Source organism: Choloepus didactylus, chromosome 21, assembly GCF_015220235.1.
Source record: "Choloepus didactylus isolate mChoDid1 chromosome 21, mChoDid1.pri, whole genome shotgun sequence".
NCBI lineage: Eukaryota > Metazoa > Chordata > Mammalia > Pilosa > Megalonychidae > Choloepus > Choloepus didactylus.
Window position 1 is genome coordinate 20,312,324 of NC_051327.1, and position 27,317 is coordinate 20,339,640.

General features: G+C 49.6%; 2 protein-coding genes across 2 annotated transcripts in view; one reads left to right on the forward strand and one right to left on the reverse strand.

Annotated features, from left to right (window-relative positions):
• The window catches only part of LOC119517801 (myosin-16), a 62,955-nt gene extending 42,760 nt beyond the window's left edge, over window positions 1–20,195 (reverse strand). Inside the window, exons 1-13 of the mRNA XM_037814808.1 lie at window positions 20,078–20,195; window positions 17,032–17,304; window positions 13,780–13,923; window positions 10,838–10,994; window positions 9,280–9,307; window positions 8,875–8,971; window positions 8,124–8,216; window positions 6,436–6,499; window positions 6,100–6,198; window positions 4,604–4,707; window positions 3,215–3,353; window positions 2,569–2,837; window positions 328–498 (exon numbers count right to left, since the gene is read on the reverse strand). Of these exons, the coding sequence (XP_037670736.1) occupies window positions 328–498; window positions 2,569–2,837; window positions 3,215–3,353; window positions 4,604–4,707; window positions 6,100–6,198; window positions 6,436–6,499; window positions 8,124–8,216; window positions 8,875–8,971; window positions 9,280–9,307; window positions 10,838–10,994; window positions 13,780–13,923; window positions 17,032–17,241 (1,575 nt within the window). The 5' untranslated portion in view covers window positions 17,242–17,304; window positions 20,078–20,195. The remainder of the gene's footprint in view (window positions 1–327; window positions 499–2,568; window positions 2,838–3,214; window positions 3,354–4,603; window positions 4,708–6,099; window positions 6,199–6,435; window positions 6,500–8,123; window positions 8,217–8,874; window positions 8,972–9,279; window positions 9,308–10,837; window positions 10,995–13,779; window positions 13,924–17,031; window positions 17,305–20,077) is intronic.
• Window positions 1–27,317, forward strand: part of KPNA7 (karyopherin subunit alpha 7) — a 124,558-nt gene that overhangs the window by 56,201 nt on the left and 41,040 nt on the right. The window contains exon 3 of the mRNA XM_037814919.1: window positions 21,434–21,586. The gene's annotated coding sequence lies outside the window, so the exon portion shown is untranslated. The remainder of the gene's footprint in view (window positions 1–21,433; window positions 21,587–27,317) is intronic.

Below are 27,317 nucleotides of genomic sequence, written 5' to 3' on the forward strand. Positions count from 1 at the left end.
TGTCCCTGCCCCTGCCTGGCTGGGTGATCTCAGATGAGTGACTTCCCTCCTCTGAGCCCCACTGCTCCCATCTCTAAAATGGGTATAATAAAAAGGACCCCTCTCTCCCCAGAAGGTAGGTTGTGATGGTCCAACAAGCTAAGGCAGACAGTCACCCAACAAACAGTGGCCACTGCGGGTGCCTTTGTACCCATTTTGCAGAAGGGGAGTCAGCAAAATGGGTCATGAGCTGTGTCCAACTGTTCTAGAAGCTGGGTGCCCCCTCCCCCAGTCCCTGGTGATCTCAGGTCTACCTGCTATCCCTGTGAACTTGCCCGAGCAGGTTACCTTCTCCAGGAGGTCGATGCAGGCCTGCAGGTCAAGGCCAAAGTCGATGAAGACCCACTCGATGCCCTCTCTCTTGTACTCTTCCTGCTCCAGCACAAACATGTGGTGGTTGAAGAACTGCTGCAGCTTCTCGTTGGTGAAGTTGATGCACAGCTGCTCGAAGCTGTTGAACTGTGGCCAGGGGAAAGGGGGGGGGGTCGGCATGGCTCAGCAAGACCCAGGCCTGGGTGCCCCCAGGGTGGGGGGAATGAGCCATAAGCATTGCTAAAACTAGTTGAGGGCCCACCAGGGCCAAATGCTGCCCTGAATGTCTGAACATGGACTGTTTTGTCAGTGCTTGCTCCATCAGTCATAGGAGAGGTGGCTCCGGGCTGTTAAGCTCCCCTGGGGCTTTGGCAACACTGCAGTGAGGCTGGGACTCCCATCCCAGGCAGCCAGACCCCAGCACCACGTGGTGAACCCACGGAATTCCTTGCAGAAAGAGCTGTTTTCTCCTCAGGGATGTAAATCATTTGAGGTTGGACAATTATATTCTCTCTCTGTAGTTTCTCCCATCCTCCTATGTTGGGGATGGAGCCATGTCCCCCCAAAAAAGACATGTTCCAGTCCCAACCCCTGGTCCTGTGGGTGTGAACCCATTTGTAAATAGGATCTTCAAAGATCCTATTTGGATGAGGCCAAAGTGAATCAGAGTGGGTCTTAATCTGTATGACAGGAGCCCTTATAAGGAAAGGAAGTCTCGACAGAGACACAGACAACTGAGCAGAAGGAGAAGGCAGAGAGGGAGACAGATTCAGAGGGAGACAGATTCACCGGGTGATGGAGGCTGAGATACCTTTCCAAGCTAAGGAACACCGAGGAATACCAACAGCTCCCACAGACTCCAAGGGCAAGCACGGCCTGTTGACACCTTGATGCTGGACTTCAGGCCTCCAGAACTGAGACCATCAGCTCCTCTTGTTGAGCCAACCCATTATGTGGTATTTGTCAAAGCAGCCCTGGCAAACTAAGACACCCTCTGTAGGATGAAGGTATTTGAGGGACTTACAAGTCTTTTTTTTTTTAGTTTAAGTCAAGAATGCTTTCTCCCAATGATGCCCCATGCTGAAGGCTCATATGAAAAACAGATTCAGGAGGAGTTGTCATTGTCACCACAGCAGCAGCATTCGCAGAGCAAGATCCTATGCCAAGTATTTACCCGAATCTGCTCAAAATCTTTACAAGGCAAGGATGATTCTTGTCTCCATTTACAGATGGGGAAATGGAGGCATGTGGATTAGAGGTGACAGAGCTGGGATTTGAACCCTGGTGATCTGTTCTGTACTCCGCTGATGGGTCAAGGGGGCCTTCCTTCTTCCCTAGCCCCACCCTTGCTCGCCCACCTGGCTGCCCTGGACTCCAGGGAGCACGGTTTGGAAACTCTCCCAAAGGCTTCTCCCACCTGTGAAACTTAATGATTCTATTGTATGCAGCATCCAAATTAGCCTTTTAGTGCCTGAAAGAAATTGGGTTAAGCTGTTTTTTTAATTTTCATTTTTAAATTATTGGCCATAGCTAGTAGAAATCTTAGAATAATAGGACAGCAGAGCTGAAATGGATCTCGAAGATCCTCTCTTACAACCTGCTCATTTTACAGTTGGGAAAAATGAGGCGCAGAGGAGTGTAGCCACCTCCCCAGGGTCACACAGCCAGCTGGTGAGTTCAGAACCAGGCCTACCAACTCCTACTCATTGCTGCCTCTAATTACAAAGGTAAAATCTTCATGACCTATGACACCAGTCTTGTGACGAGACCTGAGCCTCACTTTTGTCGGCAAGAGTGTGAGGTCAATCAGCTCTCTCTCTCTTAAAAAATAAAAAAATCCCTGATTTGCAGTATTTGCCAATTTCTATGGTATAAATACTCACACTGTAGCAATTTTAAGCTATCAATATGACGTCAGTTGGCTCATGAAATTCCTGAAGTTCCCAAAAACGCAACAATTGGCTTTTGTGAGCCAGGACAGGCTTACTCCAACACATCCCTGGTTCTACCCATTAAGGTCACATCATTCTTTGTGACTTGACGTCACAGAAACGACAGATGAATCTTTCTGGAATCCAAAAGTCAGAGACCCGGTGGCAAGCTGGGAGTGGCCTGCCCCAGGTCCATGATGAGAAACAAGAGAACCATGGGGAAAAGCAGCTCATGAAAGGAGGCTGGCCAACCCAAAGCAGAAACCGAATGCGAGGCCAGGCACACCTCAAAGATCTCGAAGCCAGCGATGTCCAGCACCCCGATGAAGAACTGTCTCTGCATCTTGGTGTCCAGGGTCTTGTTGATCCTGACTACCAGCCACTTGAACATCTTGTCGTAGATGGCCTTGCCCAGGGCGCCGATGGAGTTGTTACACTGCTCCATGTTCTGGCCCTTCTGCACAAACTCGTTGCCTACTTTGACCCGGGGTCTGGTGATGCCCTTCTGGAGCTCCCCAGAGTTGAGACCCATGAGATGGGCAGCTTTGTCAGCCACTAGTAGGGATGGAAAAAGCAGGTAAGTGGAGGAGAGGTGAAGCCTTGCCCAGGAGAAACCTACCATGGCTGGGGGGAGGATGAGGTGAGTTTGGAGATCTCATTTTGCCAATGAGAGAACAGACATCTGACGGGTTTCCCCGCTGGCTCAAGGTCAAATAGCCAAGCAGGATACACAAACCAAAAACGTCTCTGACCCTCTGTCATGTCTCCCTGGGGATACTGATGTCTGAGCATCCCTGGGACATCCTTGGTTTGGAGCTGCTGGTAAGTTTGAGAATAGCTGGCCTGTCTCTGAATGTTCACTGAGCCCTGGAGGGCAGTGAACCCCTGCCCCGGGACACCCCATCTCGGAACAGCCGCAGCCAAACACCTACCCTCAGTGGTGTCCACCTCGGCTTGTTCGTCTCGGGGCTTCTGCTTGAACTTCATGTTCCCAAAGTGCATGACGCCCCCCGTCAGCTTATAAACGCTGATCTTCTCCTCGGCACTGAAGCCCAACACATCAAAAGCCACCTGCAAAGCAACAGGGAGGAGAAAGCAAGAAACTCCTGGCTTTCCATTCCATGTAGTGGGGGCCCTGGGACACAGTGGGCAGCAAAATTGGCCAGTGCAGAGGGCATGGGCTCCAGAAGTCAGACACTCCCTGAGACAGGAGAGGTCTGTCTGTCTCCAAGGAACCTGGACCAGATGCTCCTCCAAATAGTCATTTTATTAATTTCACCTCTCTGGCCTTGCTGTTTAGTCATCTGCAAAGGAATGGGTGATGGTGGGTGGTGTTACAAGTTGAGTTGTGTTCTCCCAGAAGATATGTTCAAGTGCTAACTCCCAGGACCTCAGAATGGGAGCTTATTTGGAAATAGGGTCATGGCAGATGGAATTAGTGAAGATGAGGTCACACTGGAGTAGGGGGCCCTTAACCCAACATGATTACGTCTTTATAAGAAAAGGAGGAGGGACCCAGAGGCAGACACACAGGGAGAAGGCCAGGGGGAGACGGAAGCAGGGACTGGGTGATGCAGCTGCAGATCAAAGAATGCCAAGGATGGCCAGCCACCACCAGAAGCTGGGAGGAGGCAAGGAAAGATTTCGTTCTAGAGCCTTGGGAGAGAATGTTCTAGAGCCTTGGGGCACCTTGATTTTGAACTTCTAGCCTCCAGAAGCATGAGAAAATAAATGTCTGTTGTTTGAAGCCCCCCAGTTAGTGGTACAGGTTACTGCAACCAAAGGAAACTAAGCTAGGTGGTTGTGGGGATGGCAAGTCAGAATGATGTGTAAAATCTTTAGCTCAGGGCTTGACACACAGAAGTGCTTGATAAATGTGAAGCATTATTATTATTGTTACTACTGTCATCGTTATTGTTAAGGCTTCATGCTAGATACTGGGGGAGGGGCAGTCAAAGAGGAATCAGGAATCGAGTCTGTTGTCAGAGAGGAGAGAGAGCCTCGTACACGGGTATCCTAATGGAAGCCAGAGGTGCCCAGTGCCATAGGAGGAGAGCGAGCAATTGCAATGGGGACCGAGGCTGTGAGGGTCACATCTAGCTGGGGCAGGGAGATGGAACACTGCATGCACTCAGTGGCCTCTCCAGTCCCCATGGAATTCTAGTTCAACTCTGCAAGGAGAAACCCTGATGCTACAGGCTTGGGTTAGGTGCCAACTCCAACCCTAGAAGTCTCTGGGGAAGAATCTGGGCCAGGCTGCCAAGGCTGGTGGCCATGCATGGCTCTCCCCGGCTTCTGCCTACCCCCCACCCCCAACTCACGTCTGTGATCTGCAGCTCCTCGCCATCGTCCATGTTGTCCACCACGGTGACGCCCTGGCTCACCCAGTGGTACTGCTTGGGGTTGGGGACCAGCAGCAAACTCTCTGCCACAAGAAGGAAAGCAGGTTAGCAGCTTGGTGATGGGTGGTTTTCTTCTTTTTCGGTTTTCGTCATCTTGAAATGCCTTCCAAGTGGCACAAAGGCAGGCACCATGGGGCTGACAGAGCTGAACAGGACATGGTCCCTGCCCGCTGGGATCACCCCGAATCATGGAGGGACTCAAACGGGATCACAGCTGTGGAGGGGCAAGAGGGTTGCAGGAACTCGGCTATGTCTCTACCACTTGGCTCAGTACCTGGTCCCCAGTGGGCATCCCATAGAAATTTTTGGAATACATGAATTCCTATCCTTCTCCCTCCTCTCTCCCACAAACAGTAGGTTGCACTCCAAAGCACAGTTACAACTCGACTTCAGTGGGACGACATAATCACTTTCATACAATACACACGGGAATGTTGTCACTTGCACGAAGAAATATGCTCACTCTTATTTTTCTTGAAATGTATGCCCCTCTTGGTCTATCTTTGTGCTTTTGAAATTGAAAAAGAGGTGGGTCCAAGAAATATTTTCCCTTTCATTCCATCTCTATTATAGAGAAAAACTATAATAGAGAAGGAAGATAAGTGGCAGCTGCCACTCTGTACTGAAGTCAGGGAGGCAATAGAGCTTGGTGGGGAGTGTGGTGAACAGGAGGGCCCGAGCTCCATCCAAAGGGGCCGCCACCACTCAGCCACCCTGACTAGGGCCCTGTGGGAGGGTAAACCCGGATCTCTTATTCCAAGAGAAACCAGGAAATTGGATTTTTACGTTAAAAAATACTCTGTGTCCAATGCCAGTAAAACCCACCTGTGGGCTGGGGGGTGGTGACCAATGCCCTGATCTCTGGCTAGGCTAAGCAGAGTTCCTCCCATAATACATCCTGAACAGGTCTGCCATGGACAGTTGAGCAGGTTGGGCCCTGCACAAGGGCACCCAGCTGAGCAGACGAGTGTGCCCTGCTCACCAAGCTGAGCACCCTGTCTAGGCTGTGTCTACCCAGGGGCGCTCGTGGCTCCTTCACATCCAGGTGCCAGCAGGGCTGTCTGTGTGGTCCTGGGCTGAACCCCTCGCTGCTGTCTCAGTGTCAGGCCCGGAAGTTGCAGGTCCGAGGTACAGGGGGTTAAAGCCCCATATCCCAGGTCCGTCTCAGCTGTGAGTTGCAGGCATCTAATACCCCTCCCAAAGCCCCATCTGCAAAATGGGCCAACCATGGTGCTGACCCTCATGAAACTGTTTGAGAAAGTTCCCCGTCACCCATTCCCATCCCTCTAAACCAAAGGGATTCACACACAACGGCAGAGGTTCCATGAGATTCTTTGCACGTGGGAATTCTGTCACTATTGTAAAGAGAGGAAAAGTGAGTGACAGGGCAGGCAGACGGATACAGAGATCTTTACCGACAAGTTCAGGTTTCTTGTTAGAGAGAATCTGGTAGAAAATGTGGTAGCTTCTCTCGGCTGCTTGCTGTGAGATGACACGGGATTTCTCTAAGAGATCTGGAAAAGAATATGGAAAGATGCAGATGTGTAGACCTTGCCAGAGCACGGGGCTCCATGGGAAGGAGGGCCTCGCTCTCCAGAAAGCCCAATGCAACAGCCAGTGGGGGTCCAGACCTACAGTCCCCAAGGGGAATGTCCTCAGAGGGATGCCCTTGGAACGAGGGGTTCTGCTTTTTCATTTTGCACTGGGATCTCCCAAATGATGCACAATCCTCCAGAAGGGACCTGACTTACAGCTCTCGATGTCAGCTCCTGCCAGTTTGCCTGTGGTTCCGAAGTGGATCCGGATGAACTTGCCCTGAGCAGCGGGGAGAGGGGAAGGTTGGCCAGAGAGGAAATGTGTGGCTTTAGGGCAATAGGTGGCCCAGATTTGGCTGCAGATCACTCACAGCCCCCCTGAATTCTAAGGCAGCTGCAACTATTGTGGAGCTGTGGATTTCCCACACAGGTGGGGAGAGAAGGGGATTGACAGGTCTTGAGCTAAATGTAGGGTCTACGGAGTAGCCTGTAGGTTTGGGGCATTTGTAGGGGAGAAGAGTGCTCAGCAAGAGGGGCAGAGACCCTTTTGAATTCTGCTTCGAGTCCAGGCGTGGGGATAACCGGGCCAGCCAGCTGGGTGTGTATGTGGGCGGGTTTTGCACCCTACCAGGTCTTACCAAGAGCTGTCTGCTCCTTGACTTCTGGCAGAACCACAAATAAACTCCCCTGGAAACAGAAATCTCTATACAGTTGGTCCTCATTATTCATGGATTCCATATTTGTGAATTCACCCACTCGCTAAAATTTATTTAACCCCCAAATCGATCCTCACGGCACTTTCATGGTCATTTGCAGACATGTGCGTTGTGGCGACAAGTTTGAGTCACTCAACCTGCATGTTCCCAGCTGAGTTTGAACAAGGTGACGCGTTGCCTTCTCGTTTGGGCTCTCCTGCTCTAAACACGTGTCCTTTTCATGGTCTTTTTAGTGCCATGTGTTTTGCAATTTTGTGCTTTTCGTTGGTGACTTTGCTGTTTAAAATGGCCCCCAAGTGTCGTGGCTGAGTGTTGTCCAGCAAAAAAGGCTGTGATGTGCCCTACAGAGAAAATCTGTGTGTTCGATAAGCTTTGTCTAGGCACGAGCTATAGCACTGTTGGCTGTGAGTTCCATGTTGATGAACCCACAATGCATATTAAATAGGGAGTTTTTAAACAGAAACACATATAAAACAAGGTAATGTTACTGATCAGTTGATGAAAATAGTGTGACCAGAGGCTCATGGGAACGTAGCCCTGTATTTCCTCCGGAAGCAGCAGTTCAGTCTTCCTTAACTCAGTGCTCAAGATGATTTTGTAGACTGTGACCACCGTGAACGAGAATTGGCTGTATCTCTATCTGGACCAGTCCTGGATCTCTGTTCCTCAACTGCCCCCACCTCCTCCCAGACCCCCAGCCCAGCTCTGTTTTCCTAGGATCCCATCGGGAGCCCCCACAGGAGACTTGGGGGTCAGGTTGAAAAAGCTGGGGCATTTCTCCTCCTCAGGCGGCCCCTCGGGTGGTGCTGACTCCATCTCCCATTATCCTGTCTGGGCTGGCGTCAGGACCCTCCCTGGCCCAGGGACGGCATCTCTCCCACGCCCTCCCAGCCTGGGCGTGGGCACAGTTCTTGCTGTCGCTAACCTTTGTCTCACTGTGGCCCCCTGGCTCATCTCCTGGCCCCTCGGTCGCCTGCATCCTGAGTCTCCGCCTTAAGTCCCCTCAGTCTAAATGCCGCAGTGGATTTTGTTTGGCTGATCCCCTTTAAAAAGCCTTGGGAAGGAGATGCCCTGACTTTCCTCATCCCATCTGAGTGCCGAAGCAGCCTGTTTCTTTACTTGGGAGTGGGGTGACAACACCTGTTCTACCTCCCCCAGGGGTGTGCGTTTGCGGCTGCCAGCACTTACGAAGCGGGAGGAGTTGTTGTTCCTGATTGTCTTGGCGTTCCCAAAGGCCTCCAGCACGGGGTTTGCCTGGATGATTTGATCCTCCAAGGACCCCTGACCCGGAAAGAAACAGAAGGTCAGAGGGCTGGTGGGCTGCCACCCAGGAACCCAGGACCCCGGGGATTTCAAACAGCCCTGGGGGAGGGGGGGCAGGCAGGACTGGAGGGGACCGTATGGTGACCTGGGAGGAGGGCCTGGCCCTTGTGGCCTGTGATATCGGGAGGTGGCCAGGGACCCCGGTGGATCCTCAGCCTTGATTCTTAGCTGTTGTTTTCCTACATTGGTATGGGTTCAGAGACTGCCGAGCAAGGCCGAAAACCCTTCCCTGTGCATCCTTGGCCTTCTTCCGGAGTGCTCCTTTCCCTTTGTCAGTTTTTCACAGCTGCAGTGGGCTCCAGCCAATGCTGGTTGCCCCCATATCCCCATCCCGTATCTCCTCTGCCCAGACACAAGCGGTTCTGTGGCCTGGCCTTCTGGAGGCAGACACGGCCTGGGCAGTGGAACCATCCTGTGGGATTCTCCCTTGGCAGCCGCACCCAGGTCGCTGCTCCCTAAGCCTTGGCTTCATTGTCTAGAAAACATCCCCAACTCACAGAATGGTGGAAGACCCATTGAGCTCTGCGGAGCCTGCCACAAGAACCCTTCAGAACGGAACGGACTGGGGAGCCAAGGGCAGGAGTTACAGACCCCGAGTCTGCCCTGCCAGCAGTACCTTACTATCCAGGGACTGTTTGCCAGTTCCTCCGATATTGGCAAAGTACTGGATAACCTTCTTCGTGTTCTCAGTCTTGCCAGCACCAGATTCTCCACTGCAGGTTGAAAAATGGGAGCAGACGAGTAAAGCAGGAAGAGGCCAATAGGCCACAGAGAAGCAAAGCAATGGAGAGGCACGGGCTGGACGATGACTGGACAGACAGGCAGGTGGGGACGACTTGGGGCCATTAAGGCCTCACCATCAGTTTAGCAGATGCAGATATACTGGTCCTGCTAAGCCCACTCACTGCCTGCAGAGTTCCATACAAAGTACCGCCAATTAATCACAAGGAGGCTTAATTATATATGTAAGAAATCGTGCTAATTATATGAATACAGACTGAAAGACGCAAGAGATACTTACGTGATTAGCATAGACTGATTTTCACGGTCTGCAGGGAAGGAAGCGGAGATAGGAAGACAGATTTAGGAAATACTTAAAACCACATGTTTGTCAACACTCCAAGCAAAGGAACTCTCCCCTGTAGCCCACCAGCTTGAGAGTGGCCATGGTGCACCCTAAGGCCGAAAACCCAGAATCTGTAACTACGGAGTACTTCCTTGCAGAAAGGACCAAGAATTTATCAACCACACCATTTCAGTTGGCCTGGTCTCTTTGGCCATAACGCTACCTGGCCATAAACAGCATAATGAGAAACAGTGATAAAAATCTCATAATGGGACTACCATACCGTACGGCAGAGATAGTACAGGTAATGATTAGGAGAGTTGATTTGCATTCTAGACAAGTTACTTAACTCTGCATCACATGTTTTCATGATGCTTAAATGAACTATGAGCCATAGAGAATGACTCTCTAGCCTTGAAACCTCATGAAATTTGTCCCATTGGGTTGCATACTTGCTTTAGACCAGTAACCCCTTTTCTTTCCATTTCCTCCCTTCCGAATGGGAATCTCTCTCCTATACCAGTCCCGCCATTGTATTTTGGAAGCAGATAACTTGTTTTCTAGTTTCACAGGTCTGTGGATGGAGAAGAATTTTGCCCCAGGATGGACCATACCTGATTTCGATGATAAGATTTGAAAGTTATTGAGTTGATTATATTTGAATGAAATTTTTGCATTTAGAGTTAAGGCAGTAATGGGGTAAGACTTTGGGGGATTTGGGGATGGGGTGCATCTATTTTGCATGTGGGAAGAATGTGAATTTTGGGGGAGGGGACTGTACACAGTCAAATAGAGTCCCCACAAAATCCATGTGCACCCGGTACCTGTGAGTGTGACCTTATTTGGAAATCGGGTTTTGCAGATGTAATTGCATTAAGATGGGGTCATCCTGGATTATGGTGGGCCCTAAATCCAGTATGACTGGCATCTTGAGAAGAAGAGAGAAACTTGGACACTGACACAGAGAGGAGCGTGGCATGTGAAGACAGAGGCAGAGGTTGGGGTGATGAGTCTATGAGCCAAGGAACGCCATGGAATGCCGGCAACCCCCAGAAGTGAGGAGACAGGCCCAGAACAGATTCTCCCTCAGAGCCTCCAGAAGGAACCAACCCTGCTGGCCCCATGAGTTTGGACTTCTGGCCTCCAAAATTGTGAGAGAAAAAATTTCTGTTGTTTCAAGTCATCCAGTTTGTGGTACTTTGTTGCAGCAGCCTAGGGCACCAATACCAATTTTGGTACTTAACTTGGCATCACCTGTTTCTGTAATGCTGAAATGTGCTATGGCGTGAGGCAGGGCAGGCACTTAGCACATGCTCAGTAGATTTACCGAGCACTGGTACCTGGAATTAACATTTCATGCCGCCCCTGCCTCTCAACATTTAACAAAGAACATCAACTGGTGGTGCAGGGTCAGAGCTGGGATTGAGTAGTGCATGGTTCTAGTGTGACTGGAGTGGCAAAGGAAGGCATGTTGTCAGCTGCACCAGCCCCCATGGACCCCACCTGCACGCACCCATGAGCATGTCGTGGTAGGCATTGTCGGAAATGGAGAAGAGGTGGGGTGGCATCTCCGTGCGTTTCTTGCCTTTGTACATGTTGGCCACGCGGGCCCCGTAGATGGGCAGCCATTTGTAGGGATTGATGGTCACGCAGAATAAGCCTGAGTAGGTCTAACAGGAGGGAAGGAAGATGGTTAGCTGGCCTTTCCTCATGGTGCCCTCTTCCCCAGCCGCCTTCCCTCAGCCCCCTCTGGGCCTCAGTGCCTTATCCTGGAGCAGCCTGGAAAGATCCGATACTGTTCATTCTGGGGGCAAAATTGATGCCAGAGTCTCTATTAATTAAGCAAAATTAATTTTCTCTTTAGCATATATTTGCTTCATTTTCTTTGGCCTTAACTATTTAAATAGGTAATACAGTCATTGGTGTGGACATATCCATAGTTAAAATCTGCTTTCAGTCCGCAACCCTCTTCCCGCAGGTAAACACCAAGGTTGGTTTCGTATGTATTTTCCATGTTTTTTGATGCATGTACAAACAAATCTAGAGATGCATTCTCATCTCCTCTCTGTTTTGAAAACAAAAGATAATATTCTATAATAGTGTTCTATACCTTGTTTTTCCTATTTAATAGAAAAATTTTCCCCATAAAAGTTCACAGAGAGATCCCGTGGTTGTTTTATTGGCTGCAGGGTCCTCTACTGTATGGACAGATCACAGACCCCTACTGGTGGCAGCTGGGTTTGATTTACTCTTAAAAAAAGAACGAGTTTCTCTTTTCACCCCAAGGCCTTTTTTTTAAAAAAAAAAACAAGAAGTGTATTTAAACAACAAGACGCTGGACTTGAAGGGAAAACTATCTAGGACTCATTTCTTTTAGAGTCATTTATCCATACTTAAAGACAGATTGTCCTACATGTAACAGCTACACGCAAAAAAGTTATAAAATTGTCCTCGGTTTTACAATGATAAATGAAAAACATTAAAATTCTCCAATCGAACAAGGTATGCAAGGACTTTTTATGTTGTTGTTTTTTGTTAAACAGTGAGAACAAAACAACTTACTGGAATATAAAGATAAGAGCTGAATGAGCATGTCACTAATGGAGAAAGGGGGTATTTTCACAGAACCAGTATTTTTCCCCAATCCCATCTCTGTTTGAAGTTGATCAAAACATATCATTGACCACTTAGTAAAAAAACAAAAACAAAAAACCAAAACAATTTTTAAAGGAAATTATCCAATTAAAAAGGAAAAAAAGGACAGAAAAACTCACGAAGTGGCAAAATAAATTATCTGAGAGACGTGAAAAAGGGAGGGCAAGAAATGGCAGAATCAAATGGACCCATTCACTGGGTCCCAAACTCCTTGACCCTTAATGGTCACTCATGTTGATGTTCCTACTATATGCCCCTCTTCAATCCAACTTTACACCTTCCTCTTTTGTCCAAGTGGTAATAAACACCCCCTCCCTGCAGCTTTTCTTTAGCATAGCTGTAATAGGTTGAGTTTTCAAAAGGAACCTTATTAAACAGGAAGCAATCTGAAGAAAGAAAAACAAAGAAAAGATGACGAAAACCTACTTAGCAAGTTAAGAGTATGATGCACAGGTGTCTCATCTGGGGACTCGGGCACCCAGTCACTATTTCCCTCCAGCCCTGTCTTAGCAGGGGGTGGAGCAGGACAGCCAGCAGTCTGGAAGCCAGTTAGGCCCCTGTTGTGACCGCAATGCAAAGGGGAGGCACATACAACCCCACCCTTGCAAGAGAGACATGAGAGGGAAGTCTTTGGGGCTATGGGGCAACCTCTGCCTGCCGGAGTTGTTCAAACAGTGGTTCATCCAAAGGTACTTCAATTTAAGAGGTGACCCCCCTGCCTTGGTCCCACAGTCCATACCCCACAGAGTTCAGAAGTTCCTTCTCAGCCCAAAGATGTGGTGTGGATACCCGCGGAGAGGAAGGGCTTGGCTGCAGAGCGGCCCAAGCAAGTCACAGCCCTGAGCTTGGCCGTCAAGTCCACACACACATTTTTAGCCCAGGCTCCAGGTCAGCAGGAATGGACGTGGCTCTTGGCCAACCCAAGGTCCACTGAGGCCTCCAGGTCTACCAAATGTCTCCAAGAGCTTTCCAGAGACTTTCTAGCACTGCCTAGGCCCATGGTTCAGGTAGGAACTTGAATCCAGAACCAAAATAGTATTAAAGTAGGTTGAGGGAAGGAATCCTGCCATTTTGGCTCTAATCATAAACCCAGGGAGGGAAAATTCCCCAGTGAGCCCCTGACCTTGGTATTAGGCCCCGTCTCACCTGTTCCTACCAGATGAGAATCTTTCCTTTTTCATAAAGGCATCCAAAGATGCAAACACCAAAACTTCCTTATACAACCCATTTTGGAGTTTAACCATCAACACCTTCAGGAAAGTGTCCTTATGTCTTAGGCTTGGGGGACTGATTAGAACATGCTTCACCCATCACCTCCAACAAACAGAAACTGAACTTCCTTCCTAAGTCCTTCCTAAGTCCCTTATGCTGCATTTAAATCCCATTTTCTCATGTTTGGGCCTCGAATATTTGAGCCCCATGCTTAGCACAGTGCTAATGTTTGTTGAATGGATGGATGGATGGATGGATGGATGGATGGATGGATAGGTGGGTGGATGGGTGTGTGGATGGACAGGGAGGGACTTCTAAGGCCATATGAATCATTAGGGGAAATCATGTTTTGATGGGAGAGTTTTGGGGAGTGGGGTGGGGAGGAAGACTTCTGGTGACAGCCTCGATAGAAGATGTTTCAGCTGTCCATTGATGATATCAACATTGAGATGCTGAAAGCTTTAGCGTGGAGAGTCTAACTTGTCAGAAACATGGCCTCCATGCCCTTTTCCAAGCCAAAATTGTTTCACGTGCTAAGTGGGAGCAGGACCAAAGGGCTGCAGCCCCCACCCCCACCCCGGCACTCACATAGATCCTCATGCAGCTGTAGCGCTGGCGCAAGTTGTTCAGGACACTGGCCTCGTTCAAGAAGGTCATGTCTGCCATGTCATTGACCTGGTAGAATTTGGGGGGGTTCATCTGCTGGATATCATCCTTCTTCATGGTGAGCGTCTAGGAGGTCAAGATACATTAACACACCCATTAGGAAATAGTGCTGTCCCAGCTCCTGCAGCACCTGGCTCAGGGCTCCATGCTTTCTCTGAAGTCCTGAAGTTCTTTGAAGCACTGGAGCTGGGGTCAGGCATCTGGTGGGCCTGACTCGGTCCAGCCTTGGCCCACTGTACAACTTGGGATGGGAAGGGACTTCTACAGCCACGTGGGCCCCAAGTGAAGTAGGGACCACAATAGCCTCCTTGGCCTGTTGCTGGGGTAATTACATGCACCTAAGTGAGGTCAGGTTAAACCATGTTGTAAGCTACGAAGCCCCCTCCCTACATGTGGTAGACTGAATCATGCACCACCCAACCCCACCCCCCAAAGACATGTTCTAGCACTAAATCCCAGTCCTGTGGGTGTGAACTCATTTCTAAACAGGAACTTCGTAAATCCTACTTGGATGAGGCCAGACTGGATCAGGGTGGGCCCTAATCCAATATAACCGGTGTCCTTATAAGAAAGGAAGAATTGGACCCAGACAGAGAGGGGATGACCCAGTGATAATGGAGGCAGAGATTGAGTTATGCCACAAGCCAAAGAAGGCCATTGGTTGCCAGCAAGCCACGACCAGAACCCTAAAGACTCCAAAACTCCAAAACTGTGGGACAATAAATCTCTGTTATTTTTAACCATCAAATTTGCGGTACTTTGTTACAAACACCCTAGGAAACTACTATAGGTGTTTTCAAAATAGCAATAAACGTCTCCATTTTTTTTAAAGACATTCCCCCTTGCTCCCACCAAACCATCTTGAAGGATAAAATTGAAAGCAAGCAGGCAAACAAGAAAAAAATGAAACAAAATGAGTGACCAGCAGTAGATTCATTAGAGTGAAAATAGCAATGCATTGAGTCCAGAGCTCCTGTCCGAAGCAAATCACTCCAACTCTCTGCACCCCACTCTCTTCAGCAGTAAACAAAAACCAGTGCCAGCTCTTAAGTTTCCGCATCTTGGAACAAAACTTAAGACATAGAATCAGGAAACATATCCTGGAACTGACTACAGCCTGAGATTTGAGGCTCAAATACATAAGGGGATTTCTGGGACTTTTAATAATTTATGAGTACGATAAGCACATAGTTTGAAATCTTGAGTTCTGGAAAATCCATCCAGTAATAGACGCCACACCCCGGTTAAGTCAAATTGGGCTTTACTCGGAGTCCATTTCTGGTAGTTTCCAGATCTCTGGGCCTCACCCACATACAAATAACTTCTCAGCTTGAGCAGAAAAGAGGCCTTTATCTTAGGTGCCAGGTGAGTCAGCAACCCAGGCTTAATCTTTTCTCTCCCACACCTGAATGGCTGGCTTGCCTACTACAGATGCTCAAAGAAATTAAGTGTTTTCCCGAAATCTGCATCCCAAATGGGGTCTCTGGAGCTTCACTCCCATTACCCACCATTCCTTGCATTGTTGCAGTTCTCCTGGGAATGAAGCTGGACTTTCAAGCTCAAACCCACTTTAACCCAACTACAACCACCTCTCTCTCCTGCCACTCCCCTAGCAGAGAGGCATGAAGGGAAGCAGAACTGCTGTAGGTTCTAATAATAGGAAGGTCTTCAGTAATAATTTCACTTCTCTTATTAGTGAAATGAACAAAGGACTAACTTCCCGCGCCCCCTTCGCAGCCTATCAGGGAGAGCTGCATGCTGTGGTAGGGCGGGCACGGGCGTTTGAGCCAGACCAGGTGGGTTTGAGGTCCAAGCCCATCCATCACTTGTTACCTTTGTGAGCTAAAGTCCCCTTGATCCTTATTTTTCCTTCTCTGGTATATGGGGTCAATAAATCCTACTACATAAGGTGGTTGAAAGGATTAAACAAAGTATCAGGGGTCTGCCATAGAGCAGGGGTTTAATAAACCAAAATTTCTACCCACTCTATCAAAGTCAGGCCTCATGGCTGGACACAGTGTAGACCGGCAAAGAGAGTAGAATGCTGGCAAACCACTCTCGAGTTTGTAGTGCTTGCCAATTTCCATGGTGTAATTATTTCCACTGTGGTTGATATCAAGCTACCAAAGTTTTAACACCCGGCTGCAAAGCCCCTGTTTACTGTTGGGCTCTCGTGACCTGGGATGAGGCAGCTCCAGCTTGCCACTGCCTTGCAGGTAGAAGGTCTGTGGCTCAGGCAGCTGAAGAGCTTGCCCAGGTGACCAGTGGTGTCCCACTGTCTCTCCTTCCTTGTGCCATCGTGGGCCATTGAACACAGAAGTGAGTCTACTACTGGGTGGGATGCTCATGCTCACTCTTAGAAAATAGATTCTGGAAACAACCCAAATGTCCACCAACAGATGAATGGATAAACAAAATGAGGTCTAGCCGTGCAATGGAATATTATTCAGCCATAAAAAGGAATGAAGGGCTGATCCAAGCTACATCATGGATGACCCTTGAAAACACTATGCTGAGTGAAAGCACCCAGACACAAAAGGACAAATATTGTCTGATTCCACTTATATGAAATATCCAGAATAAGCAAATTCATAGAGACAGAAAGTAGATTAGAGGTTACTAGGGGGCCCGGAAAAGGGAGAGTTATTGTTTAATGAGTGCAGAGCTTCTGTTGGGGTGATGAAGTAGTTTTGGTCATGGATGGTGGTGATGGTAGCACAACATTGTAAGTGTAATTAATGCCACTGAATTGTATACTCAGAAATGGTTATAATGGAAATTTTACATTATATATGTAACACCACAATTTTTTTTAATTAAAAAAAGAAAGAAAAAATAGATTCCATGTGGTAGCTGTTTGGAATTTATATAAGTAACACTCATGACAATCTCTTACATGTGTGTTCTGTTTTAGTGAGTGCAAAGTGCTTTCCTGGGTCCTCTCTGGGTGGAATGTTTATTGTGATGGAGCCTAAGTTCAGAGAGGGTACGTGTCTTGCTCAAGGCCACACAGCTTGGGTGTAGTAGAGTCTGGACTTGAACTCAGCATGCGTGACTCAGAAGCACCTGTGCTTTTTGCCACCCTGCCTCTTGAGCAGAAGCGTGTACCACTGAGGCCCAAGCATCCACCCAATCCCAAGCTCAGCTTCACCCTGGAGATCATTCCCCACTCACCTGGTTGTTGATTGCCTTCACAGTGACTTGGTCACCCTGTTCAGACTGAATCTCCCCAGCGATGAAGCCCTCCTTCTCGTCTTTGACCCAGCAGGACCTCTTGATGTCATAGGGCTTGTTCATGGCCTCGATCCTCTCCTTCTCGGGGGGTACCAGGAAAGGCATGGGGTCCACATCGTCCCCACATTCTCCTTTGTACCCACCGGGCATCACGGCGTAGCTGAGGGAGGAGCAGGAAGGAGCCGGGGGCAGGAACCAGGACCTCCCTTGGTGCTGAGGAGGGAAGCAAGGAAAGGCTGCCAGGCCCGGGGTAGAGGCAGGAGTAAGGGCCCCGAGAAAGGTGGGGGTGTCTTCTCTCCGCTCACTTGCGATGTCTTGGGGCCATTAGAATAGAGGTGCCCTAATAACTCCTCACAGTTGTGCACCCCCTACTGTCCATGGGATGCTTTGGCCTCTGTCATCTCATAAATACCTTACTCTAAGGCTGTGAGGTAGGGATTGTCACGCCCAGTTTTATGGAGGAGGAAGCTAAGGCCAAGAGAGATGATAGCAAGGGTTTTCAACCAGGGTCCGAGAAACTGGAGGGAAAAACTATCACCTCTTGGTTTTCACTTGGCTTTGCCAGAAGGTGACAAATTGCAGTAGTATGAGCATCGCCTGTGGCTCATCCCCAGTGGAAATCAGGGCTATTCTCCTAATGCTTTGGTGTGGTCACAGACATTGCAAAATATTGTTTACTTTTATCCCAACTTTGAAATAATGGTCTTATTAGACTCTTGGATCTTGTTATTTAAATGTATTCCTAAAGAAGTAAACTTGCTATCACCATATCATATAATTGGTCTTTTTAAAATATGTTGATAAATGTATTTTAATGCCATTGGTTTCCTTTGTTACCTTGAGAATTTTATTTTACGCATTTAAAAACCCTAACCCGAGTAAGGGTCCACAGGCTTTGCTTGATGCCGAAAGAGTCCCTGATACAAGATGATTGTCTGGGTTAAAGGATTACCCCTCCCACAAAAAGGCCAATGTGGGGTCAAGACCTTCTACTTCCAAACTCAGACAGTTTCACAAAACCACCCAGAAGGAGGGGAACTGGGGGCTCAAGGGAGCAAAGAGAGAAGGGTCTCCCAGTTCATCTTGGGAGTGAAAGACCTTCCCGAAGGCTCGGGAAGGATCCGGTTCTGAGCCCCTTTGTCAAAGGTGTGTTCTCAAGGCTGGAAAGCACAGACTCCACCTTTAAGTAACCCAGCCGTGGACCGTGACCCTGTCTGTATCCTTGGGAACTGGCTCCACCAGCTGACATGACAAATAGTGGCAGCAAAACCATATCTTTCTCCTCTGGCTGCCATTTCCCTTTGGGGTCCAGCTTCGAGAATTCTGGTTGGAACCTGGGTTCCCCTCCCCCGAAGCAAGAACTAAAGAAGGAGAAAGTGGGGGGTGCTGTAGCTTCAGGGGCCAGGGACCCCTTTGGCAGTCTGCTGATGCCTGTGGTCCTCCTGGGGAAAAAATGTTTTAAATTCCAGTCCTAAAATGCACAGGATTACCAAGGAAACAAATGACATTAAAATATAATTATCGAAATATTAAAAATGCATGAGATGATAATATCTGTGCTTCTGCACTAATGCATTCAGTAGCACGATCAAGCAGCAGGTCTAACAATGTCGGTAACTGTGAAGCCACATTGAGAATGAGCAGTATTTTGAGATATGGGCAACAATTGTAACATTATGCGAAAATATCAGCCATTTCCATCGCTGACAAAGTCGCAGGGATCGCTAAAACCACAGTGACTTGTTGTCTGTGTCAAAAGGGGAAGAAAATGATCCTTTTCAGTTAAAGGTAATGAAAAATCACGAGGGAATTGTTCGAGACCCCTGAGCCCCAGGTTAAGAGCCTGCCTAAATCCTCCTGTGGCCTGGCATCGGGGAGCACTGGGCCGGGAGTCCCAGGTTCTGTGTGGCCCAGACTCTCCTTCTCCAGCTTCCTGGAGATTGAGCCACCTTGGGCAGCTCAGCCACCTCTCCCTTCCTACCTCCCACCTTCTGGAAGCTATGATTGCGCAACATAGACCTTCCTTTTTATCATTTCTTGCCCCTGATGGCTCGATTGCATTGTTTTTCTGCCGTCTCATTTTCCTGGTTCCACTTTAACAGAGACAGGAGTCACCAGGGAGACAAGCGCAAAATCCACATGAAAGAGAAACGCAAATATCAGCAAAGTCACATTAAAATGCGCTAGACTTGCCATTAAAGAAAACACGGCCCACGTCTGAGGGCTGGATTCCTTTCTAAATTGTTCTAATGGAGTAGGGGGAGGCGGTGAGTGGGAAGAAATTCTCCTTTGTTTATTCCAGGGAGGCTGTTTGTATTTTGTTAAGGGTGGTTCCTCTGTGAACAGCTAGCGAAGGAGCCTTGGCGTGGTCGTCGTGGCCTGGTGGCAGGATCCACCCCGCTCAGCGGCCACCAAGCTCCTGCTCAGTCATTTAAAGCCTCCCAGACCCCTCTGCCCCCAAACCACTTCTGTACCCCCAGATAACAGCTCTTCCCAGGCGTCTTTGATGAGCAAGACCCACTTTTTTAAATCACGAGCCCAAACTCGTGATTTAAAACATCTAACATCTAAACAGTTCAGCTCGGAGAGCGCACAAGCTAAAAGGTGCTCGGAGGGAAGACCCCAGCTCAGGGGTTCAGGGCGTGTGTGGGAAGGGCAGGGCTGGGATTGCAGCCCCGTGGGAATCCAGCCCCCGCCACTCCTCCGTGGAAGGCTGTGGAAGGGGGGTGGTCTGGGTTCGAATCCCAGCTGCCCCTGTCTTGCCGTGAATCACTGGGTGAGGCCCTGCAGCTCACCTGTCTCCGGCACAGGGCACTTGGGGGGCTGGACGAGAGGCCACCTCTGCAGCCCTGGGGCAGGCGGGTGCTCTAGGAAGGTTCACCCCTTGCTTGGTCCCCTTGCTAATCTCGCAAGTGGGTGCTCCCAGTTCTCCTCCAGGGAGCCACTGCCCCCTTCCCACCTCCCCCAGCACGCCCATGGTACCTACCTGAGACCACTGGAAGAGACTGGGTGTCTGGCAGAGCCTGGCCACCCCCTTTTATACCTGCCCAACAGGTCTGAGCCAGCAGAACCTTAAAAAAGAAAAGATCCCCTTAGGGCTCCAGCAGCCCAGCTGGCCCAGCCTTTCAGGGCCTGGCTGGACACTCCAGGTCCCTTGGGGGGACCAAGGCGTTCCCCTCCTTCCTGGAGTCCCTGTGGAGAAACTGATGGCCTCAGCCCAGCGGTGCGGGCTGCGGGCAGAAATAGAACAGCTGGCTAATGAGTTTACCTCTTAAAGTGACAACTGCCCTCGGGAGGGGCTGGCCCTCCAGGAGGAAGACCCGGGTCACCGTGCACAAAGCCACCAGCCCAGAAGGGCCCAGATGACCGGTGGGTTGACGACTTTGCCCTTCCCCACACTCAGGCCCGGGCCAGCCTGGACTCCTCACTCCGAGTCTGGCCAGGCCCCCTCCGGCCCACCCCCGCCAGCAGACACTGTGCGCCCCCCACTTCTATCCCCGACACTGCGTGGCCTTGAGCAAGTCCCTGCCTGCTCCAGGCTTGCTTTGCCCGTATGCAAAATGGGTGACTGGACAAGTGGTCCCTGTGAGGTCCCATGCTGTGCTCAGCCTGGAGAGGGCCTCTGGATTTGCAGGGAGATTGTTTCTTCTGGCTCTGCCATCACCCCCATCTCTACTCCCAGGTCCCCAGTTCACTCTTTTTTTAAAAAAATATTTTTTTTTATTATGGTAACATATATATATGTATATAACACAGAAGTTGCCACTTTACCTCCGAATGTACAATACAGTGGTATTAATCACATTCTCCATGTTGTGCTACTGTCACCACCATCCATGACCCAAACTTTTTCATCCTCCCAAGTGAACTCTGTCCCATTAAGCAATAACTCTCCATTCCACCCCTCCCTCCAGCCCCTGGTAACCTCTAATATACTCTGTCTCTATGAATTTGCTTATTCTAGATATTTCCTGTAAGTGGAGGGATGCAATATCTGTCCTTTTCTCTGATTTATTTCACTCAACTGGATGTCTTTGAAGTTTGCCCACATTGTCGTGTGGATCAGAATCGCACTCCTTTTAATGGCTGAGTAATATTCCATTGTGTGGACAGACCCCATTCACCTGTTGCCGATACTCGGGGTGCGTCCACCTTTTGGCCATTGTAAGCTGCCGTGAATGTCAGTGTACTTAAAAGAAAAGGAGCCCACGAGGGCCAAGGACTGGTTTCCTTTCTTGTCTCTGCATTTGGGCCTGGGGAACAGCTATGTTAGATCCAAAGAACCTATTTCGTGTGCATGCATGTTTTTCAAATGCTTTCTATTATCCTGTGATTTTTACAGACATCCCTTGGAAACATATTACTGTACTCTGACAACTGGAATCCAGTAACAAAGAATCATCTTCGTAAGCAATCGTGACACAGACCCTTCACCAAGAATCTGCTCTGTCTTCTCTGAAAACGTCACACCTGCTGGGTCTCAGTTTCCCCATAGGTAAAGTAAGATGAGATGAGATGGCCTCCAAGCACAGCTGTTGTCAGAGGCTCTGGGCCTGCCTGCCAAAGTGTCACTCCCCACAGCCTGCATCTTGTCCGTTCTGATGCCAAACAGGGAGGGTGCTGATTTCTTTAGCAGCAGAACTTTCTTATGAGCAGATCCTTCTGCAGAAGTCTGATTTATAAACAGATAAAAGTGGAGCTGCTCTGAGTAAGGCAGGGGAGGAGGCCTCCCCACACCCCCACTTTCCCTGGGGCCTTTGTGGTGAGGTCTCGATTCTGATACTGGGCAGAAGCTGTCAGTGAGGGCCCTCCCCTAGCAGCTGGGGCCTGGAGTCATCCTCAGGGCCTCCACCCACAGCCTGCCCCCGCAGGACTGTCATCCTCTGGCTAATGCGAGCAGGAGCCGTTGAGAAGGAACTACAGCCCCTCCTGCTTGCCTGTCTCCTCCCAGCACAACCAGAAACCAGAGGGTGGGATCCAGGCTGTCGCCCCTGGAGACTGGCGTCCGGGAACACAGAAGGGGGTGGCAAAGGGCAAGAAATGGACCTGGAGTGGCAAATGTAGGACATCCTACTCCCTGCCCAGTGTGGCAAGAGCTACCCCTTGATCTCCTGGGGAGGCTTTTGATGGTCAGCATTCTAGAAATTTCCAGCAGGCCCAGGGCTCTGCTGTCAGAGACTGTCAAAGTAATTGTCAGATGACTATTAACTCCCAAGAGTGTGTGGGTGCATGCAATGTTCTCTGCCCTTAAAAACACCGTAAGAGACACATTGGACTTGGAATCATTTGCTTTAAAGGCATCATCAGTAGGAAATTTAGTGGTGTCCTTCAAAGAAAGCAAAAAAGGTCAAATCCTGGGGGAAAATTTCCCTGGAATGATGGGTTAGTGAGGGTAGAACGGTAAAAACCAGGTTCCCTGTGCTCATTAGCTCATTTTGATCCTTCCAACAACTGGGCAGGTAGGTGGGGCAGATGTGCTATGACCTCCTTTTAGCAGATGAGAGACCAGAGGCTCAGAGTGGGGAAGCAATTTGCCCAAAGCACACAGCGAGTCAGCATCTAAGACATGGCTCTGGTTTTCTTTCTCGCCCTCACCCCTATCTGACAATGCACTATCTATCGATGAAGTGATTTCTTGGCTCTTTTGCTCCCTGGAATGTAAATGTGGTGAGGGCAGGGGCTTGGCCTGGCCTCTTCAGTGGGAGGTGGTAGAGGGTGGTGGCCCAAGAGCCTGGACTTTGAAACCAGGATCCGTGGTCTGAATCCCAGCTTTGACCCTAATATCTCTGTGGCTTCTCTGGGCCTCGATTTTCTTGTCTATAAAATGGTGATAACAGTGGTACTTAACAAAAAGGGTTTTTATGAGAATGAAACGAGGTTACATACGTACAGTATCTGGCACATATGAGATGATCAATACATAGCTGCTGAATGAATGAAAGCCAGATCCATGTGCGGGGTGTTGTTGAGATCGGACTCGCTCTGGCAGCCACGTCCAGGACCCCCAGACAGCCAGCGCAGGAACTGAGCCTGCCAGCTCCGGGGTTCCCGTCTCCCTCCTCCCCTCCCCTCTTCCCTGCTTTCCTTCCTTCCTTGTTGAGCTCCAGACTATGACCTTTACTATATACAGGGAAGATATAAAATGAACTGGGCACTTTCTCTGCCTTTAAGAGTTTGTGCCACTCCCTTCTTGCCTCTGGTGGGGAAGCACCGGTGAGCACTATTGTGGGAGAGGGGGTCCAGGGAACTGGGGAAGGGCTGAGGGTGGAGGGTCCCTTCAGCCAGCCTGAGGGCCACTGGACTCAGTGCCCTTGGAGGGCCCCACCTCCACCCTATGACCAGGGCCCAGGCCAGAGATGGAACCGGGTCCTCAGTCAATGTTTGTCGAAGTAAATGGGACCCCTGTCCAGATGCAGAGCCAGGAAGCTGACGCTGGAGAATTCTTACTGGGTGCAGGCCCTGGGCAGGTACCAGCTGCCCCTGAGAGAGGCCCGTTTCCTATGAGGCTAAGCTCCAGCTGTGGGAGGGCCACAGGCCATTTAAGTCACTCTCTTGACACATTCACTGAATACCCACAGAGCCCTGAGCTAGGTCCTGCTGCTTATGAGGGTGGCCTGTCATCCATGATGGTGGGGGGAGTATGTGTGTGTGTGTGTGGGGGGGTGTCTTCTCTCCTTGCCTAAAATGGGAAATGGTGTCGTTGTCCCATTGGATGCTAAGTGTCGGCTTCTAGAACCTTCTAAGGCCCTGGAATCCTCCCAGGTTGAAAGCATTCCATGGCTGGGAGTCTTAGTTCTGAACTTGGACAAGTCACCTTACCTCCATTTCTTCACTATAAAATGGAAATGATAATAATCACTGCTAAAATTGAAGAAGTGATCAAGTGGGGTTATGGACTTGAAAATGCTTTTTAGTTTTCATTTCCCTAATGATTAATGGTGTTGAACACATTTTTACTTGCTTATCTTCTTTGGTGATGTGGCTGTTCATATCTTTTGCCCATTTTGTTTTATTATATCAGATGATTTGTTTTCTTATTATTGAATTTTGAGAGTTCTTTATATATTGTAGCTACAAGGCCACTGTCAAATATGTGGTTTGTCAGTATTTTCTCCTGGTCTGTGGCTTCTCTTGAAGATGCTTTTTAATCTGCAATATGTTGTCTGCATGTTAAGCATGCCCTCAAATGACTCAGAATGGAAACCCCAAGAAATTCCAATTCCACTAATTTCTGCTTCTCTTCTGGGCCACTTTCCTGGAGCACAGTGGGCCCCTCTGAGTGAGGCAAAGCACTGGTGCCGTGGTTGCTGGGAGTTCCAATAACTTTGCTCCGGGGCCGTGGGAGGGGCGGGAAAGAGACCAGGAATCTATTTCTCATGTCTCAGATTTTCCGCAGTGGTTCCACGGGTGTCTGCAGGGTCATGTCCTCAGCAGAGGCAGCAGCCTGACTCCCACCCCCCAGCCCCATGAGAGCATCCCGTTGCCTCTCCCACCCCTCCCAGCTCCACATGCCACTGGGGTTAGCTGTGTAGGTTATTGTTAGGCTTTCCAGGGGCCAGGAGGAGCTGGACCCAGGCCTTCAGGGTGTTCAGACTCTGGAACCCAGGTGGAGACAAGCTTGGGGCTGCTGCGTCTTCCTCCCACCCTGGGCCCTGGAGTAGCCCCTTACCGGTCACTGCCCGTTCCAGGCTCAAGCCTCAGCTCTTTGGGAGACCTTTTTAGCAGCCCCACAAAGTCTGCCCTTCCTCCCTCCCCCCTCCTTCTCTTCCTCTCTCATCTTTCCCTCCTTCTCTCCCTTCCATGGAGTGCCTATTCCGTTCCCAGCACTGTTCTCTGCACTAAACAAAGCTGACAAACATCCTGCCCTTCAGGGGCTTCCTTTCTGGAACAGGGAGATGGACAATAAATAAAATGCAGGACCTGTCCAACGGTGCTGAGTGAGTGCTGGGGGACCACAGAGCAGGGAAGGGGGTCAGGGAGTATGGGCAGGGCCTTGCGCTTTGCAGCGGGGCTCTCCGAGAAGGTGACCTTTGGTGGGGACCGACTGGAATCAGGGAGGGAGGCACAAGGGCCCCCGAGGAGGCCGTCTGGGCCGAGGGGCGGCCAGTGCAGAGTCCCGTGGCTGCGAGTGCCTGGAGCGGAGGGAGCTGGGGTGGGTGGAGGGCGGCAGATCCTGGAGTCCGTGGGTGGGATGGGGTGCTGATGGGGGGCCATAACAGAGCAGTGGTGTAGTCTCATTCTTCCTCACCTCCAGCATTGGCTCCGGGTCAGAAATCCTCCCACATGATGCCACCTCGATGAGGACAGCCATTCCAGACTGGGGTCATGGGGAGCCCCTGTCTTGGATCCAGGGCCTTTGACCTCAAGGCTTCCCCCACATCCTTGGCAGATCCTTCTGGTGGGTCCTGACACCAGGCTGCAAGCTGGTTTCCCCACAGCTCCTCACCACTTGGGAGAACGGGTCCACGGACTCCTGTCACGGTCAAGTGAGAGCAGGGGCCCTCTACCTGGGGTGTGCGGTCTGGGCACTGGGATCGCCACTGGAGCTTGTTAGAATGCAAACTCCCAGGCCACACCCTAGATCTTCCAACTCAGAATCTTTGGGGGAGGGGGCCCAGGAATCTGCATTTTAACCCATTCCCACGGATCCTGCTGTTCTTGCACACTGCCTGATGGTGGTGCTTCAGCAGCCGCCTGGCCTCTGCCTTTGCATCTGTGTCACTGGGACATTATCTACTTTGTGTAAATTCTAGAGACAGTATGGCTGGGATACAGTTGGTGCTCAGTAAAGGATACCTAGCATCATTGTTATCATAAAAACCTTCCTTGCCTGCTGCTCTCCTCCAATGGAGCCACAGCCCACCTGTCTGTTGGGAAGTACTCGTGTTGTGATGGAAAAATCACTGTTTCTAGAAATTGAAAAGTAGATTCAATTCCCAGCTTGACCACACAGCAGGCAGGTGAAATCTTATAAACTGTGGGTTCGAGTGTCCCCACCTCTTGGGGCACCTTGTGGGGATGCTCAAGAGCCCTCGGATTTCATAGAAGGCAGTGGGTGGCAGAAGGGGTGATCATACAGGAAAGCGCTCTTGGAGTGGCCAAACGAATCAAACTTTGAGAATGAAACGTTGAGAATGAAAATCTGGACCGAACCTAAATGCCCATCATGCGGGGATTATTTAAATAAATTGTGGTACCTCCCTACAATGGAATAATTTTTAAACTGACAATGTATGTCCATTTTTGTTGGCTTGGAGCAATGCCCACAACCTGCTGTTGAGTTATTATAGAACAGCTCAACCCCATTTTTGCAAAATGGCATCTTGGGGAGCAGATACACAGAGTGCTGTCAGAAAGGATGCTGAGCAGGTGGTCACGCCAATTAGCTATAGGGGTGGGATTTCAGGTGATTTCCTTTTAAACCTTCTTTAAACTTATTGTTGTTGCCTGAATTTTTTTCAGTGAGTAGCATTTTTATTATCTGAGATTTTTTTTTTTTTAGGAGAAAAGGAACAAGTTCCAGAGAGATGTGTCTCAAAAGGCTCCTTTCAGTTTTCCAACCCAGGGTGGTGGCTGGAGGGTCCTTCCTGGCTTGTTCCGGAAGCCACATTCCCAGCTGTTGTTTGCCTCTGTGGAGGAGGGGGATCAGTGTCCTCCCAGGAGGATGTGGATGAAGCATTGGCAGATGGAGGAAGTTCACTGTGTGCTCCTTGAAGACCAAACATGGACACACAGCCTGGGCCCAGAAATAGCCCCTTGCCCCGGAGACCCTTGGAATTCTGCAGGGTCATCCCAGGGAGGGGCTCCTTCGAGCTGGCCACTGCCAGAACCTTCTTTGTAGGCCCTGAATAGAAGATGGTGCCTGGGATAGGCTCCTCTGAGCATGATACTCCTGAACTGGGGTAAAGACGAGCCCGGGGCCTGGATAAGGAGTCTCCAAAGTCAATCTAGCTTCAAGATTATCTGACTTCAAGCCAACTGGAGATTTCCTAATTAATCTTGAATTAAATAGGATCCCAAAAACATGGTGGTCAAGGTGGCTGAAGACAGATTTCTCCAGGGTTACAGCTGCATTTCTTGCTTTTCATACTGCAGTTAGGCTTACATCTCAATTTGATCTTATTTGGCACTAAAGTGCTGTTTTCATTTTATTATCTCAAAAATATCTCAGCAATCTTTCCAACTTTTCATCCTCCAGCACTTTATCTAGAAGTATTTATTCTTAT